This window comes from Mustela erminea, chromosome 14, assembly GCF_009829155.1.
Source record: "Mustela erminea isolate mMusErm1 chromosome 14, mMusErm1.Pri, whole genome shotgun sequence".
NCBI lineage: Eukaryota > Metazoa > Chordata > Mammalia > Carnivora > Mustelidae > Mustela > Mustela erminea.
In genome coordinates, this window is record NC_045627.1 from 1,299,263 (window position 1) to 1,311,861 (window position 12,599).

The 12,599-nt window shown below is 46.5% G+C and overlaps 1 protein-coding gene across 2 annotated transcripts in view; it reads left to right on the forward strand.

Moving 5' to 3' along the window:
- GALNT2 (polypeptide N-acetylgalactosaminyltransferase 2) overlaps positions 1-12,599 on the forward strand; it is a 177,490-nt gene that overhangs the window by 83,881 nt on the left and 81,010 nt on the right. For both annotated transcript variants that reach the window (XM_032311942.1, XM_032311941.1), the window contains exon 2: positions 8,845-8,938. In XM_032311942.1, coding sequence (XP_032167833.1) covers positions 8,845-8,938 — 94 coding nt within the window. The remainder of the gene's footprint in view (positions 1-8,844; positions 8,939-12,599) is intronic.

Sequence of the window (12,599 nt, forward strand, 5' to 3'; positions counted from 1 at the left end):
CCAGTACCTGCCCAGATCCCACGTTACAATGGGTTGTCCAATCTTTTTTTTGGCTCCCCTGGGCCATGACGGTCCTCAGCCTTCCTTGTTTTTGATGACCTTGGTGGTTTTGAAGAGTCCTGGTCAAGGATTTGGTAAAAAAAAAAAAAAAAAATCCCGCATTTGGGGTTTATCTAGTGTTTATTTATCTAGTGTTTTCTTCATGATGAGACTGAGGTTTGGGGTTTAGGGAAGGAAAATCACAGAAGTAACATGTCTACATGTTAGCAAGTCAGTGAACGAGCTAATGACGGGGAGGAAGGAGGATGTTCAGTAGCCTGAGTAATGAAGGAGAAAGAGGGGCGAAGGCAGGTCCCTCCGATTGGAAGAAGGCAAGTGTGATGTTCTCAGTGATGGGACTTGGTGTCTAACTTGTTTAATGCCTTACAGTCCACTGGAGCCCTGTTAGATCTTGTGGGGTGGGATAGAGAGGTCTTTACATTTCTGTGTTGCGTATTAGAAACTCGAGGGCCCTGAGCTGCTCAAGGTGATAGGGACCAGGGTCCATTTGCCCTGCCCATGACCCATCCCAAACCTTTCCTCTTCGCATCTTAGGCTCCAGAGTTTCTGGATTGAGTGGGCGGGGTCACCAATGGACATTTCATCTGCACGTGGCCACAGGGCTTCCAACGGAAGATTTTTGACAGGCAGTTGACTATGTATGGAGTGAGTGTTCAGTCTGGCGGCCCTGGCCCTCTGCATGTTAGAGAAGCTAAAAAGCCAGTTGAAAAGCTCATGACTTCAGTCCAGTTGATCGTCATAGTTCCCAAATAAAGGGTAGCCCCGTGATATTTCTCACCCGCCCACGTTTCTCTGAGACTCCACTGGACCATAAACAAAACAGTGACCTTTATCATATTGTATTTCTTTATTTGTGAGCCAGTGATTATGTATGAAGTAGCCTGTGACTTGAACCTGCAGTAGAAATTTGCCCCTTACATTTTAGCAGCACTGAGTTTCGTGAACTCGGCTAAAGAAATGAGTGGGAAAACTTGTAAGTACCTCAGTGAAGCTAATGGTTCTCCACCCTGACTGTGCATTAGAGCTGCCTGGGGAGCTTCTGAAAAATGCCCGTTTTGACTCTCATCCCCATGCTGGGGCAGGGACCAGCCTTGGAGAAAGCCAGGAGACTTGGCCTTTCTGTCTTTTTTTTTTTAAGATTTTATTTATTATTTGATGGAGGGAGATATACAGCGAGAGAGGGAACACAAGCAGGGGGAGTGGGAAAGGGAAAAGCAGGCTCCCCACTGAGCAGGGAGTCTGACACGGGGCTCGATCCCAGGACTCTGTGATCGTGACCTGAGCCGAAGGCAGACGCTTAAACCACTGAGCTACCCAGGCCCCTGCTTCCTATCTTTTGATAGTTAACCTGAATAAAGGTTATGGAAACTGTCAGGAGGCTGCCTTTGGAAGGTCCCCTGAGCTTTTCCTCCTCATCCAGCTTGTTTGACTTGCTTTCCCCAAGTGATGAAATACGGCGTCAGGGATTCTCATTGGTGCGTGTGTACAAAATGCGTGTTCAGAAATGGTCGAGTGACTGAGCCAGCATTGTTCTGGTCTCTACAGTATATTACGTCCCCTTCCTGTTCTGATGACGATTAGGAAGGAATAGAATACTCTTCAGGTTTTCAGTGGGAACTCTTACTTAGAAGTAGAAATCTTTTGTCCCCCCCATCTATTTTCATGTCTCATTGCTTTGATTTAAAAAGAAGTTATTAAGCATAGTTGATATACAGTGTTCTAGAAACCATCTCTTTTATAAATGCATTGATGTCAGTGTTTGTAGGGTAGAGGCTTCTGGTTTTAACCGAAGTTTGGTCATGGTTCACAGTGACTTGACTCCTAGCCTAGCTAAGGAGGCTTCCCCTGAGTGTTCTGTTTCCCAGTGAGTTGAAATTAATTTATCATTTTCTTAATGGGTCACACACCCTGTCTGGAACATAAAGTTTCATCAGTGACACCTTATATCAGCAGGTTTTTTCGTCCTCTCGTAAGAAGACCTAGGAATTATTCCTCTGTGCTAATCTGGTGGGATACCCACCCTGAAGAATTAGAAACAGTAAATAGTCCTTCTGTCTCTGGCTCAGTTCATCGTGAGAGTGCTGGGGTTTGGGAGGTCCTGGTCTTTAGCAGGAAACGAAGTCTGCTCTTTAAACAATTTGCTTTCAAGTAAACAATTTAGTGGGCTGTGGAAATATAAATGATCACATCTTTTTAACAGATCTGGCAACCTGGCTTCCCCCCTCCCCTCATGGAACTCGAGTATTCCTGTACGGCTGGGTTGTGGTGGTCATGATCGCTAAACAGTCATTAAGTAACAGTGGGAAGTAGACAGTTGATGAGGAAAAAATCAAGTAGTCATTCAGATGGTATTTTTGGTTACTTCATCTGTCTCTGAGCATATGGTCTAGTCGGCTGAAATAATTTAACAGTGACAAAATATATTTCAGTAACGGGAGATTAAAAACAACCTATTTATTTTCTTTTTTCCTTCCACCGTGATATTTTTATCTCTGCTAACAAATACAATGTTAGCCGTTTAAAATTTATGGAGACAGCCTCTGCTGAGTCCGCAGTATACCCCGACCTTCATCATCTGTTTTACGTGTGTAAGCCTGTTTGCTTCGGCTGTGGTTCATGATTCAAACATGTTACTACAAGTGGTGTTAGTCTGTATATTGGCCCATAGACAAGAGGTCAATGTGAAATGAAGTAACATTTTTTACTGGGCTGACCTGACCCTGCCGTGACTCATCTCTTGGACCCCCGACCCTTCGCGGCTCCCATGTGTGGGTAACTGACTGACTGGGTCCCAGCAGTGTCCTGTCTCCCCATGGAATATTCTTGCCTCGTCTCTGCCACTCACACACGTGGTGGTTTTAGAACCACCAAACAATCCTTACCGATTGTTTGGCAGTCTTTTCCTCAAAATGCGGGATCTCATTCCTCTCCCCTTGACTGTGGGCTGGACGTAGTGAGGCGCTCCTTCTAGTCAACAGAATGATGGCATCTGGTTTCTAGGACCAAGCTATGAAAGGAGTCCTGCTGTCTGCCCCTCTCCCTCTGTCTCCCCCAGCCTTCCTGTCTTATCAGATCTCTTCCTCTGGGGGAGGCCAGCTGCCATGTTGTGTGGGCACTCAAGCAGCCCCACGTGTGACTCCGTGGTAAGGCACTGTGGCCACTAACGAGCAGCTGTGTGAGTGAATGATCTTGGCAACAGCCTCTCAGCCCATTCAGACCCTAGGACAGTGGCAGCCTCGGCTGACATCTTTTAATGGCAGCCTCCCGAGCGACCATGAGCCAGACCCACCCGGATTCCTGACTCTCAGACATGCTGGGAAATAATAAATGTTCCTTGTTTCGAGCCTCTCGGTTTGGAGGGAGCTTGTTTTGCAGTGGTTGATAACACGATAAGTCACTTAGCCCTTCTGGGTTGCTTTTCTCATCTGGGGCAGGAAACAGGGATGAAACAGCGCCCTGAACGCGCCGATGACAGTCTGTTCGCAGGTGAAAGGCTGACCCTCTCTGCTCCCCCTGCTCGGGCCCTTCTGCCTCCTCACCCACCTCCGCACACTGACGTCTGTCTCTGGCAAAAGCCGAGCCCACTTGGTATTTATCTCTTCTTGTTTTGAAGCACAGATCGATCAGACTGGGAATATGGTGGGAGAACCGTCTTTTAATAACTAAAGCTGTATTTACACTTAATTAATTTTCGTAACTACTCAGTCAGCCAACCTATTGGAGCTACTGTTTCTGAAAGGAACACCGTTTTATTAAAACTCGTTCTTTTATCTTTTTGGGAAAAGGATGATTTTGGCCGTCGTGCTCTCTAATTGCGGGAGGTCAACAGACGTCGCTCAGCCCTTCCCTTCCATCGGATCCGTCTCCCGGCCTGATTTAATTTCATCTGTGCTCCAGGCGATAATAGACCCTGTCTGTCCGGCACGTTTGTAGGAACAGTGCGGGCAAAGTGCTCATCTCGAGCTTGTGCAGACTGTACAAGAACTCACCGAGTTCAAGTACAAGTAGTAGGAGGCTGCGAGCGCAGGTCGGTCAGTAAGTAGGAGGACAGGAAATTGGGTTTGCGCTCACTCTGGCTCACACGCCCACTAAGAGGGCCCAGACGGTCTCGTGCCTCGGGCGAGGCCCTGCAGGTCATCCCCGTGGTGTGCTTTAAATGGCAAAGTCGGGTGGGGGTGGCGGCTTCCTCGGCTCCGCGGTGGCTGGTGGGGTCGGCCGGCCTCTGCTCAGACATCCCGGCCAGCGCCCCGGGTGGGGCCAGAACCACCCAGCCCACCCTTGCCCACGCTGGTCAGCAGCATGGGCTGTCTGCGGGCTAGTCACTGTGCATGCGGTGTCACAGCCCCCCACGGAGGGCGGGAGGGGACGGTGTGGAGATGGGCTGCGGCCTGGGCAGAGCAGGGTGGCCAGATCGCAGGCTCTGGATCCCCTGCAACTCCTGACCCGGCGACCCTCACGTCATTGCTCCTCTCATCTCAGCAGTGTACCTGTGCCGCTGGGAAGAGGACCTGTCTGCCACCGCGTCGTTTGCTCTTACCGGGGAACAGACAGACGGATCAGTTGGTGGCACGTCTTGGCTGTCGGCGGGCCTGGGCATGAGAGGCCTCTCCGAGTGTCCGTCCCACACGTTCCCCTGTGAAGCGAGACTCCGCGGGTGTACATAAGTCCTCCAGTGTATGTGGCTGTATGGCGGAGAGTTGCTCTAAGGAAATGCTTCCTCTGCAGAGTGGACGAGGCCGGGCCGATCCGTCTGAGCGAGCAGCGGGGCGATTTTTCCCAGCTCTGTTGTTAGGAAACTTACAGGAGCACTGCCACCCTAGGAGCCCTCCTGCCCTCCAGGGACCTCAAGTGCTTTCGGACACCAAATGTATGTGTGATCGGTAGAATGTATAAGAAGGTGCTGGCTCCATCTGGTCCCCAGGAATGCTTAGGGCCAGCAGGAACTGTGCAACCTTCAGCCCGGTGGCCCAGTGGACAGAGGCTGGTGGCTTCCTCAGACCCCCGTGGCTAGACCCCGAGGCTCCAGCTCCCGGGTCCCAGCTCTTCCCAACACGCCGCGTGTCCTGCCTGCCCCTAAGGTGTTGGCATCCCCTGCCCCCCGGTCTGGGACCCCATTCTCACTCGGCCCACCCCTCCCGGATGCTCCCTCACACTCACCAGCAGCTTCCGTGGTCTCCTGCTTTTCCAAAGCTGCAACCATGTGTCTTCCTGTGTTTGCCAGCTACCTCTTGGTATCTCGCAGGAACCCCCAAATTTCCCAAGCAGACTCGTCCCTCTTTCCCGGCGCCGCTCCTTACCCCTCCCACACCACTTGTTCGTGTTCCTCAGCAGGAGTGACCCTCCTGTCCAAACATGCAGGAAACCTGCGGCTCTGACTCCTTCCTTCCTTCTTGCTCTCCCCTTCCAATCCCTGCCCCACGGCTGTGCTGACCTCCTCTCCGCATCTCTGGGACCCAGATCCGAGAAGCTCACCACGGTCCCTTGCTGCATTGCCCTACTGGCCCCCTGGCCTCTCTTCTGTCCCCTCCATGCGCTCCCTACACTACAGCCAAAGCGATGTTTCTGGAACCAAGTCTTAAGTCTCAGTATCTTGCCGCGTCCGTGTCTGTTTTCTATCTTCCACGCTGTTCCCTCTGTCACGACCTTCATCTCCCCCACCCCCATCATTTCATCTCACCAGGTCAATTCTTGACCCCCTCAGATCTCTGCCAAGGTGTCGCTTCTGGCATACAGGATTCTCAGAGCCTTCTTGACACCCCCAGCTTGCCCTGCCCCCGCAGTCTTCAGGGTATGTGACCCTGTGCCATCATCGTTGGATGCTTGTCTGCACCCCATCAGGCACGATTGGCCAAGGTAAAGCCGCCTGGTCCCCACCATGTCTCTGGAGACTGTCTTCCATCCAGCAAAGGCCATGGGTCAGGGTTATGGGAAAGAGTGGAACATGACAGGTGTCTGGAAGGGTGAGCTGTTGACAGGTGGCAGGTCCTACACAGGCAGCCGCTGTCTCAGGCAGTGAACCAGTCAGTGATCTGAACGATCAGGCATTTACAGTGAGCAGACATATGTGAGATGCATGGTTAATACGTTGTTTTGCTTTACTTGTGTATGTCTGCTTGGTAGAGGGGGAAGATGTTTTATCTAAAGGTAGTACAGTAGATGATTGAGACCACGGAGCCAATACTAAATCCCCTAGGTTCGAATCTAGCCTTGTTGTGTCCTTTGTGCTACGTAAGCTCTCAGTGCCTCAACCTCCTCATCTGTAAAATGGGGCTATCCAGAGGACCGTGCGGAAGATCAGGGTGTGTGCAGTGTCTAGAGTGGGGCTCGGCACCTCCCAAGCACTCTGAGTTTTAGCAGCCTTGGCGGGTCCTTTTCTCCCTCTAGCTCCTCACTCTCCTCTAGGAGCAGGCGCTTACCATGGTCATTCTCAGTTCTTGACTCAGGAGTCCAGGGTAAAAGAGTCCTTTGAGAAAGACCTCCTAGAAACGTATCCTTGGGGTCGTGTGATATTGTGAGACTCGGGCTCTTGTCACTTGGTTTAAATGGAGTCCCGACTGGGAAGAAGCCAACTTTAGCTTCTCGCTCTCCGTGTGACCGCCGTGGGCAGGCTGTGTAGGTTTGCTGATCTCCACATGCCCCTCGTGAAACAGGATTTGTAAGCAGCCGGGTGGCCGTGGCAGGGACGAGAGCACATGATGCACAGTAGGGATCTGTCAGCGGGGCTCAGCATCATTTCACCCGCGCGGGACATAGCCTCTCGGCGCGTTCTGGGCTCCCGCTCTGGCTTTTTGGTGGGGGTGCTGGATCAGCAGCAGGAGGGGAGGTTAAGGAGTATTGCATGGGGACTAGTCGGTCCCGCCTGTGGGAAGAAGGAAGCACTTACTTTCCACAGAAGCATGGATGGCTGACCCCAGTGTTGATTCTGCGAACCATATAGCCGGTGCCTTGGTTCTCACACGTGGAAAGTAAGGCACTGGCCCCATGAGCAACTTTCACTTTCGATTTTGTTCAAGTACAAGGTTAAATGGTTTGATCCATTAGCTAGTGTAATGCCCGTGGGGGAAAAAAGTTATTAGCCACGGAATGCTATAAGCAAGCTGCAAAGTAAGAATTAATAATGGTTAATTAAAAGTCTGCACAGCGTGACTCTGGTTACTTCATTACTTACTGAATTTGTATCCCCATGTTTCCATATATTGTCAAGGTTGTAGGTTAGATTCTCTCCTTCCCATGCGTTTGCCAGGCTTGCTGCGAAATCATAGCAGGTAGTAAACCGAAAGTTTATTTTTAACCAGATAATCTCAAAAGCCAATTTATGAATACCTTTGAAAAAAAATTTGCAGCAAAAGAATACTTGAATTGGGACACAGATGCATTTTAATACCTTTGTTAAAATGCAGGGTAAAATCTTCAAAAGTCCCAGCAATTGGGGCACCTGAAGGACAAAGGCCTTGTGATGGCTGGGTGGGGCTAGGACTGCCAAGGCATGAGGGTTCCTCACCTGCCCCCTCTTTCTGCAGTGGGGTCATCCTCCTGGGTGCCCCACCCATCATTTCCATGGTGATCAAGCCAGCTGTATCCCCAAAGAAGCTGCTGAAGGGAAAGCTGGCTTCAAGAGGGAGAAGCTTAGGCATGGTTTCTCTTTGATTACTGTACCGTTTGAGTAAAAATGCAGATGATTGGCAGAGTAAGTTGCATTTGGAGAAAATGTCAGATTTGGCCCAGCCCCCAGGGATTGCCCTCCTTGAAGATCTCACTTTACATTTTGAAGAGCCAAAATGTCTCCGGTGGTCAGCTTTTGCACAACACGCAGCCCGTGCTGGCCCAGAGGAATGCTAGCTGGACAGACCTGTTTGGAAGTGGTCTGTTCTCCCCCAGGGGAGGGCTTAACGCTGCGGATGGTGCAGGTGGCCTCTGCTGGGGGGCACGCCCAGTCGACAATGCTGGGCTCGCAGAAGTCTGGGTAGGAAAATGACTAGCCATGGGACATTTCTGATCTGGGTTATATACAGAAGGCTTTCTTACTCGATTTGCCGAAATCGGATTCCAAGTGGTTGCGAAATATATTTAGCTCTGTGGTCATGGCGATGTTTTTTAGTTTGATTTAATGTTGATGGATTAGAGTAAATTGTTGGTCCAGATGAGCTGAATAAATTCAGCCAGAGCTTATATCTTATTCTGGTTTCACATTAAACCCTTAATTTACAGCTCTGTTCTATTGGCAGTCTTATTAGAGTGAGCCCTAGGAAAAGCTTGGCTGGCCCTTCCTCTTCCCTCCACTGTTGCTCAGTGGAATTAAATCATTTAGCAACCTCAGAGGAGGGCTCCGAGGGGCCTGGAGGGAGAATTTGCGTCCTAGGGTGTCCTTAAACCATCTTAAGATGTCTGGAGAGCTACCCTGATTTTAATGGCTTTAATTTAACCACTATTGAATTATTTTATTTAATCTACTCTCCCCATCTCCCTTCCCTACCTTCGCAGATCCACAGAGCCCTGGGAATTTCCGGAGTATTTTCTTCCCACACTTAGGCAGTGCAAATATTAAAATGAAGAGGGAAGTAGAAATCCTTCCTTGGAAAAGGCCACTCCCATACTGTTGTCCCTTCATGTCACCAGTGTCTGAGAAGTCCTGGGATGCAGGTCCTGGAGACGGGAATTCTCTCTCCCTCATCATTTGCATCCCCAGGGCCCATAGACATCTTCCCACTTACTGTTGATTGAACTGGTGAATACAGATATGCTTGAGAAACTGATCAACTCATATGCTGTCTTTGTTCCCCTTAGGAGGACTGGAATGAAATTGACCCAATTAAAAAGAAAGACCTTCATCACAGCAACGGGGATGAGAAAGCACAGAGCATGGAGACCCTCCCTCCAGGTACTGCAGCTGTCCTCAGGAACCCATCCCCCCCTGGGCTGGTGGCTGGTGGCTGGGAAGTCCTCTTGCTCAGAAACTGAATGAGCCGACTGTGGCCACTGGAGCCTGCGGGATAGAGAATGGATTTCATAGGGCCGCTGGAGACACTGCCCTATAGCAATTTGGGGGTCTTCCTTCCAGCCCATTAGTGGCTGGTAAAATAAGTTTCCTAGGAGATGACCAGAATTTGTTGAAAGAAATTAAAAAAAAAAAAAAAAAAAAAAACAGAATAAGATAGAAAACACAGGATAATATATCAGTTCACAAATTTTTTTAGAAGACTAGTTTTTAGAGCAGTTTTCGGTTCATAGCAAACTTGTGCATAAAGGACAGAGATTCCCATATATCTCAGGCCCTATACATGCGGTGCACCTGCCCCACTGTCAGTATATCCTAGCAGATGGTCCACTGCTACAATCAGGGTACCAGCATTGACACGTCACAGTCCCCCGGAGTCCATAGTTCGCATTACAATTCACTCTTGATGGTGTACACTCGATGGGTTTTAACAAATGTATGGGGATGTGAATCCATCATTTTAGTAACCTATGGAATGGCTTCACTGCCCTAAACATCCTCCATGTTCTGATTCTTTAGTCCCTCCCTCCCCACAGTCCCTGACAACCACGGATCGTTTTCCTGTCTCCATAGTTTTGCCTTTTCCAGAATGTCATATGTTTAGAATCATACAGTATGTTGCCTTTTCAGATCAGCTTGTCTCACGTAGTAATACGTAACAAAGCTTCCTCCATGTCTTTTCGTGGCTCATTGGTGTATTTGTTCTTACCACTGACTAGTATTCTGTTGTCTGGACCAAAGTTGATCCATTCACCTACTGAAGGACTTCCCGGTTGCTTCTAAGCTCTGGGAGTTGTGGATAGAACTGCAGTAAAGAGCTGTGTGCAGCAAGTGTTGGTGTAGATGTACGTTTTCAGTTCATTGGGCTAAATACCAAGGAGTAAGACTGCTGGGCCATATAGCAAGACTATGTGCAGTGTCGTGAGGAGCTACCAAACTGTCTTCCAAAGTGGCTGTACCATTTTGCATTCCCACCGGCAGTGAAGGAGTTCCTGTTGCTCCACATCTTTGGAAGCATTTGGTGTTCAGTGTTTTCAATTTGGACTATTACAATAGGTGGGAAGTAGAATCTCATTGTTTAAATTTGCATTTCCCTAGTGATCTATGATACTGAGTTCTTTAATATATTCATTTATGCTCTGTTTATCTTCTTTGGGGAGGTATCTATTCAGGTCTTTCAACCATTTTTTTAAGTGGATTGCTCATTTTCTTATTGAATTTGAAGCACTCTTTGTATATTTTGGATAATAGTCCTCCATCAGATATGTCATTTGCAAATATTTTTTCTCAGTCTTTGGCATGTCTTCTCATTTACTTAACAGTGCCTTTCCCAAAACAGATAACTTTCATTTTAATGAAGGTTAGCTCTATCAGTTCTTTCATGGATCACGACTATGATGTTTTATATAAAAAGCCATCACCATACCAGAGATCACCTAGATTTTTTTCCCTATATTATGTTTCATATGCTTTATAATAATTTGGTTTTATATTTAGGTCTGTGATCCATGTATAAGTTTTGTGTCTTGATTGATTGATTGATTGACTGATTGATTGATTTATTACTTGCCTGTGGTCGTGCACTTGTTCCAGCACCATTTGTTGGAAAGACTGTCTTTGCCTCATTGTATTGCCTTTGCTCCTTTGCCAAAGATCAGTGACTCTATTTATGTGGGTCAATTTCTGGACTCTCAATTCTGTTCCATTTCTGTATTACCCTGTTCTTTTTCCAGTTACCACTTTGTCTTCATTACTTTATGGTAATTCTTGAATTCGGTTAACATCAGGCCTCCTACCTTGTTCTTTCTCTTTAATGTTGTGTTGGTTATTCAGTTTGTTTGTTTGTTGCCTCTCATATACTTTAGAATCTGTTGACACTCACAGAATAACTTTCTGGGATGTAGATTATGACAGATTTATGATCAAGGTGGTAAGAATGACATCTTGACAATATTGAGGCTTCCTACCCGTGAACATGGAATCTCTCCATTTATTTAAAGTTCTTTTTATTTTTATCATCAGATTTAGGGTTCTGCTCATATAAGTTTTATGCCTGTTTTGTTAGGTATATACCAAAGTATTTACATTTGGGGGGGGCACTAAAGTAAATGGTATTGTGTTTTTAATTTCAAATTCCCTTTGTTCGTTGTTCATATATAAGAAAACCATTGACTTCTGTATAATATCCCTGTATCTTGCAACCTTGTTGTAATTACTTATTAATTCTAGGAGTTTTTTATTCTTTCAGGTTTTCTATTTAGACAGTCAAATCATTTGCAAACATCTTCCTTCTTAATCTGTATTATACTTTTTTGTTTCCTTGTCTTATTGTTATTGCATTAACTGGGACTTCTAGAATGGTGTTGGAAAGTGGTGCCATATTTCTGATCTCAGTAGGAAAGCTTCTAGTTTCTCACCATTAAGTATGAAGTTAGCTCCAGGTTTTTTGTAGATGTTCTTTATCAAGCTGAAGAAGTTTTCTTTCTGTTCTTAGTCTGTGGAGAGTTTTTATCATGAATGAGTTGGATTTTGTCAAGGGGATTACATTGATTGATTTTCACATGTTGAGCCAGCCTTGCATATGTTAGATCCTACTTAATAGGTATAATTCTTTTTATACACTGTTGGATTTAATTTGCTAATATTTTATTGATTTTTGCATCTATATTCATAAGAGATACTGGTTTGCTATTTTCTTGTAATGGCCTTGTCTGGCTTTGTTGTTAGGATAATGCTTGCTTCATAGAATGAATTAGGAAGTATTCCCTCTGCATCTATATTTTGAAGGAGATTATAGAGAATTAGTATGGTTTATTCCTTAAATGTTTGATAGATTTCACCAGAGAACCCATCTGGGTTTAGTGCGTTCTGTTTTGGAAGTAGATTTCTTGTAGATAACATATAGTCAGTTGGGTCTTGTTTGATCGGTTCTGACAGTCACTGTCTTTTAATTGTATATTTAGACTATTGCCATTTAAAGTAGTTGTTAATATAGCTGTCTTGATATATACCATATTTATTACTCTTTTCTATTACTTGCCCTTGTTTTGTTCTTATTTTTGTCTTCACGTTCTTCTGCTTTCCGTAGCTTTCATTGAGCATTTTATATAATTCCATTTTTCTTTTTTTTTTTTTTTATGTATTTATTTGACAGAGAGAAATCACAAGTAGATGGAGAGGCAGGCAGAGAGAGAGAGGGAAGCAGGCTCCCTGCTAAGCAGAGAGCCCGATGCGGGACTCGATCCCAGGACCCTGAGATCATGACCTGAGCCAAAGGCAGCGGCTTAACCCACTGAGCCACCCAGGCGCCCCTATAATTCCATTTTTCTCTCCTATTTTTTCACTTTTAGTGGTTGTTCAAGAGTTTGCAGTATGTATTTACAATGAATCCAACTCTAATTTCAAATAGCACTATCCCTCTTCACAGTTAATGTATCTTATAACAAAATATTAAGAATTCTTCCCTCTCGCTCTTTGTATCATTGCTGTCCTTCATTTCACATATATATGTGTACATAGACATGTACATAAGCATACATAATCA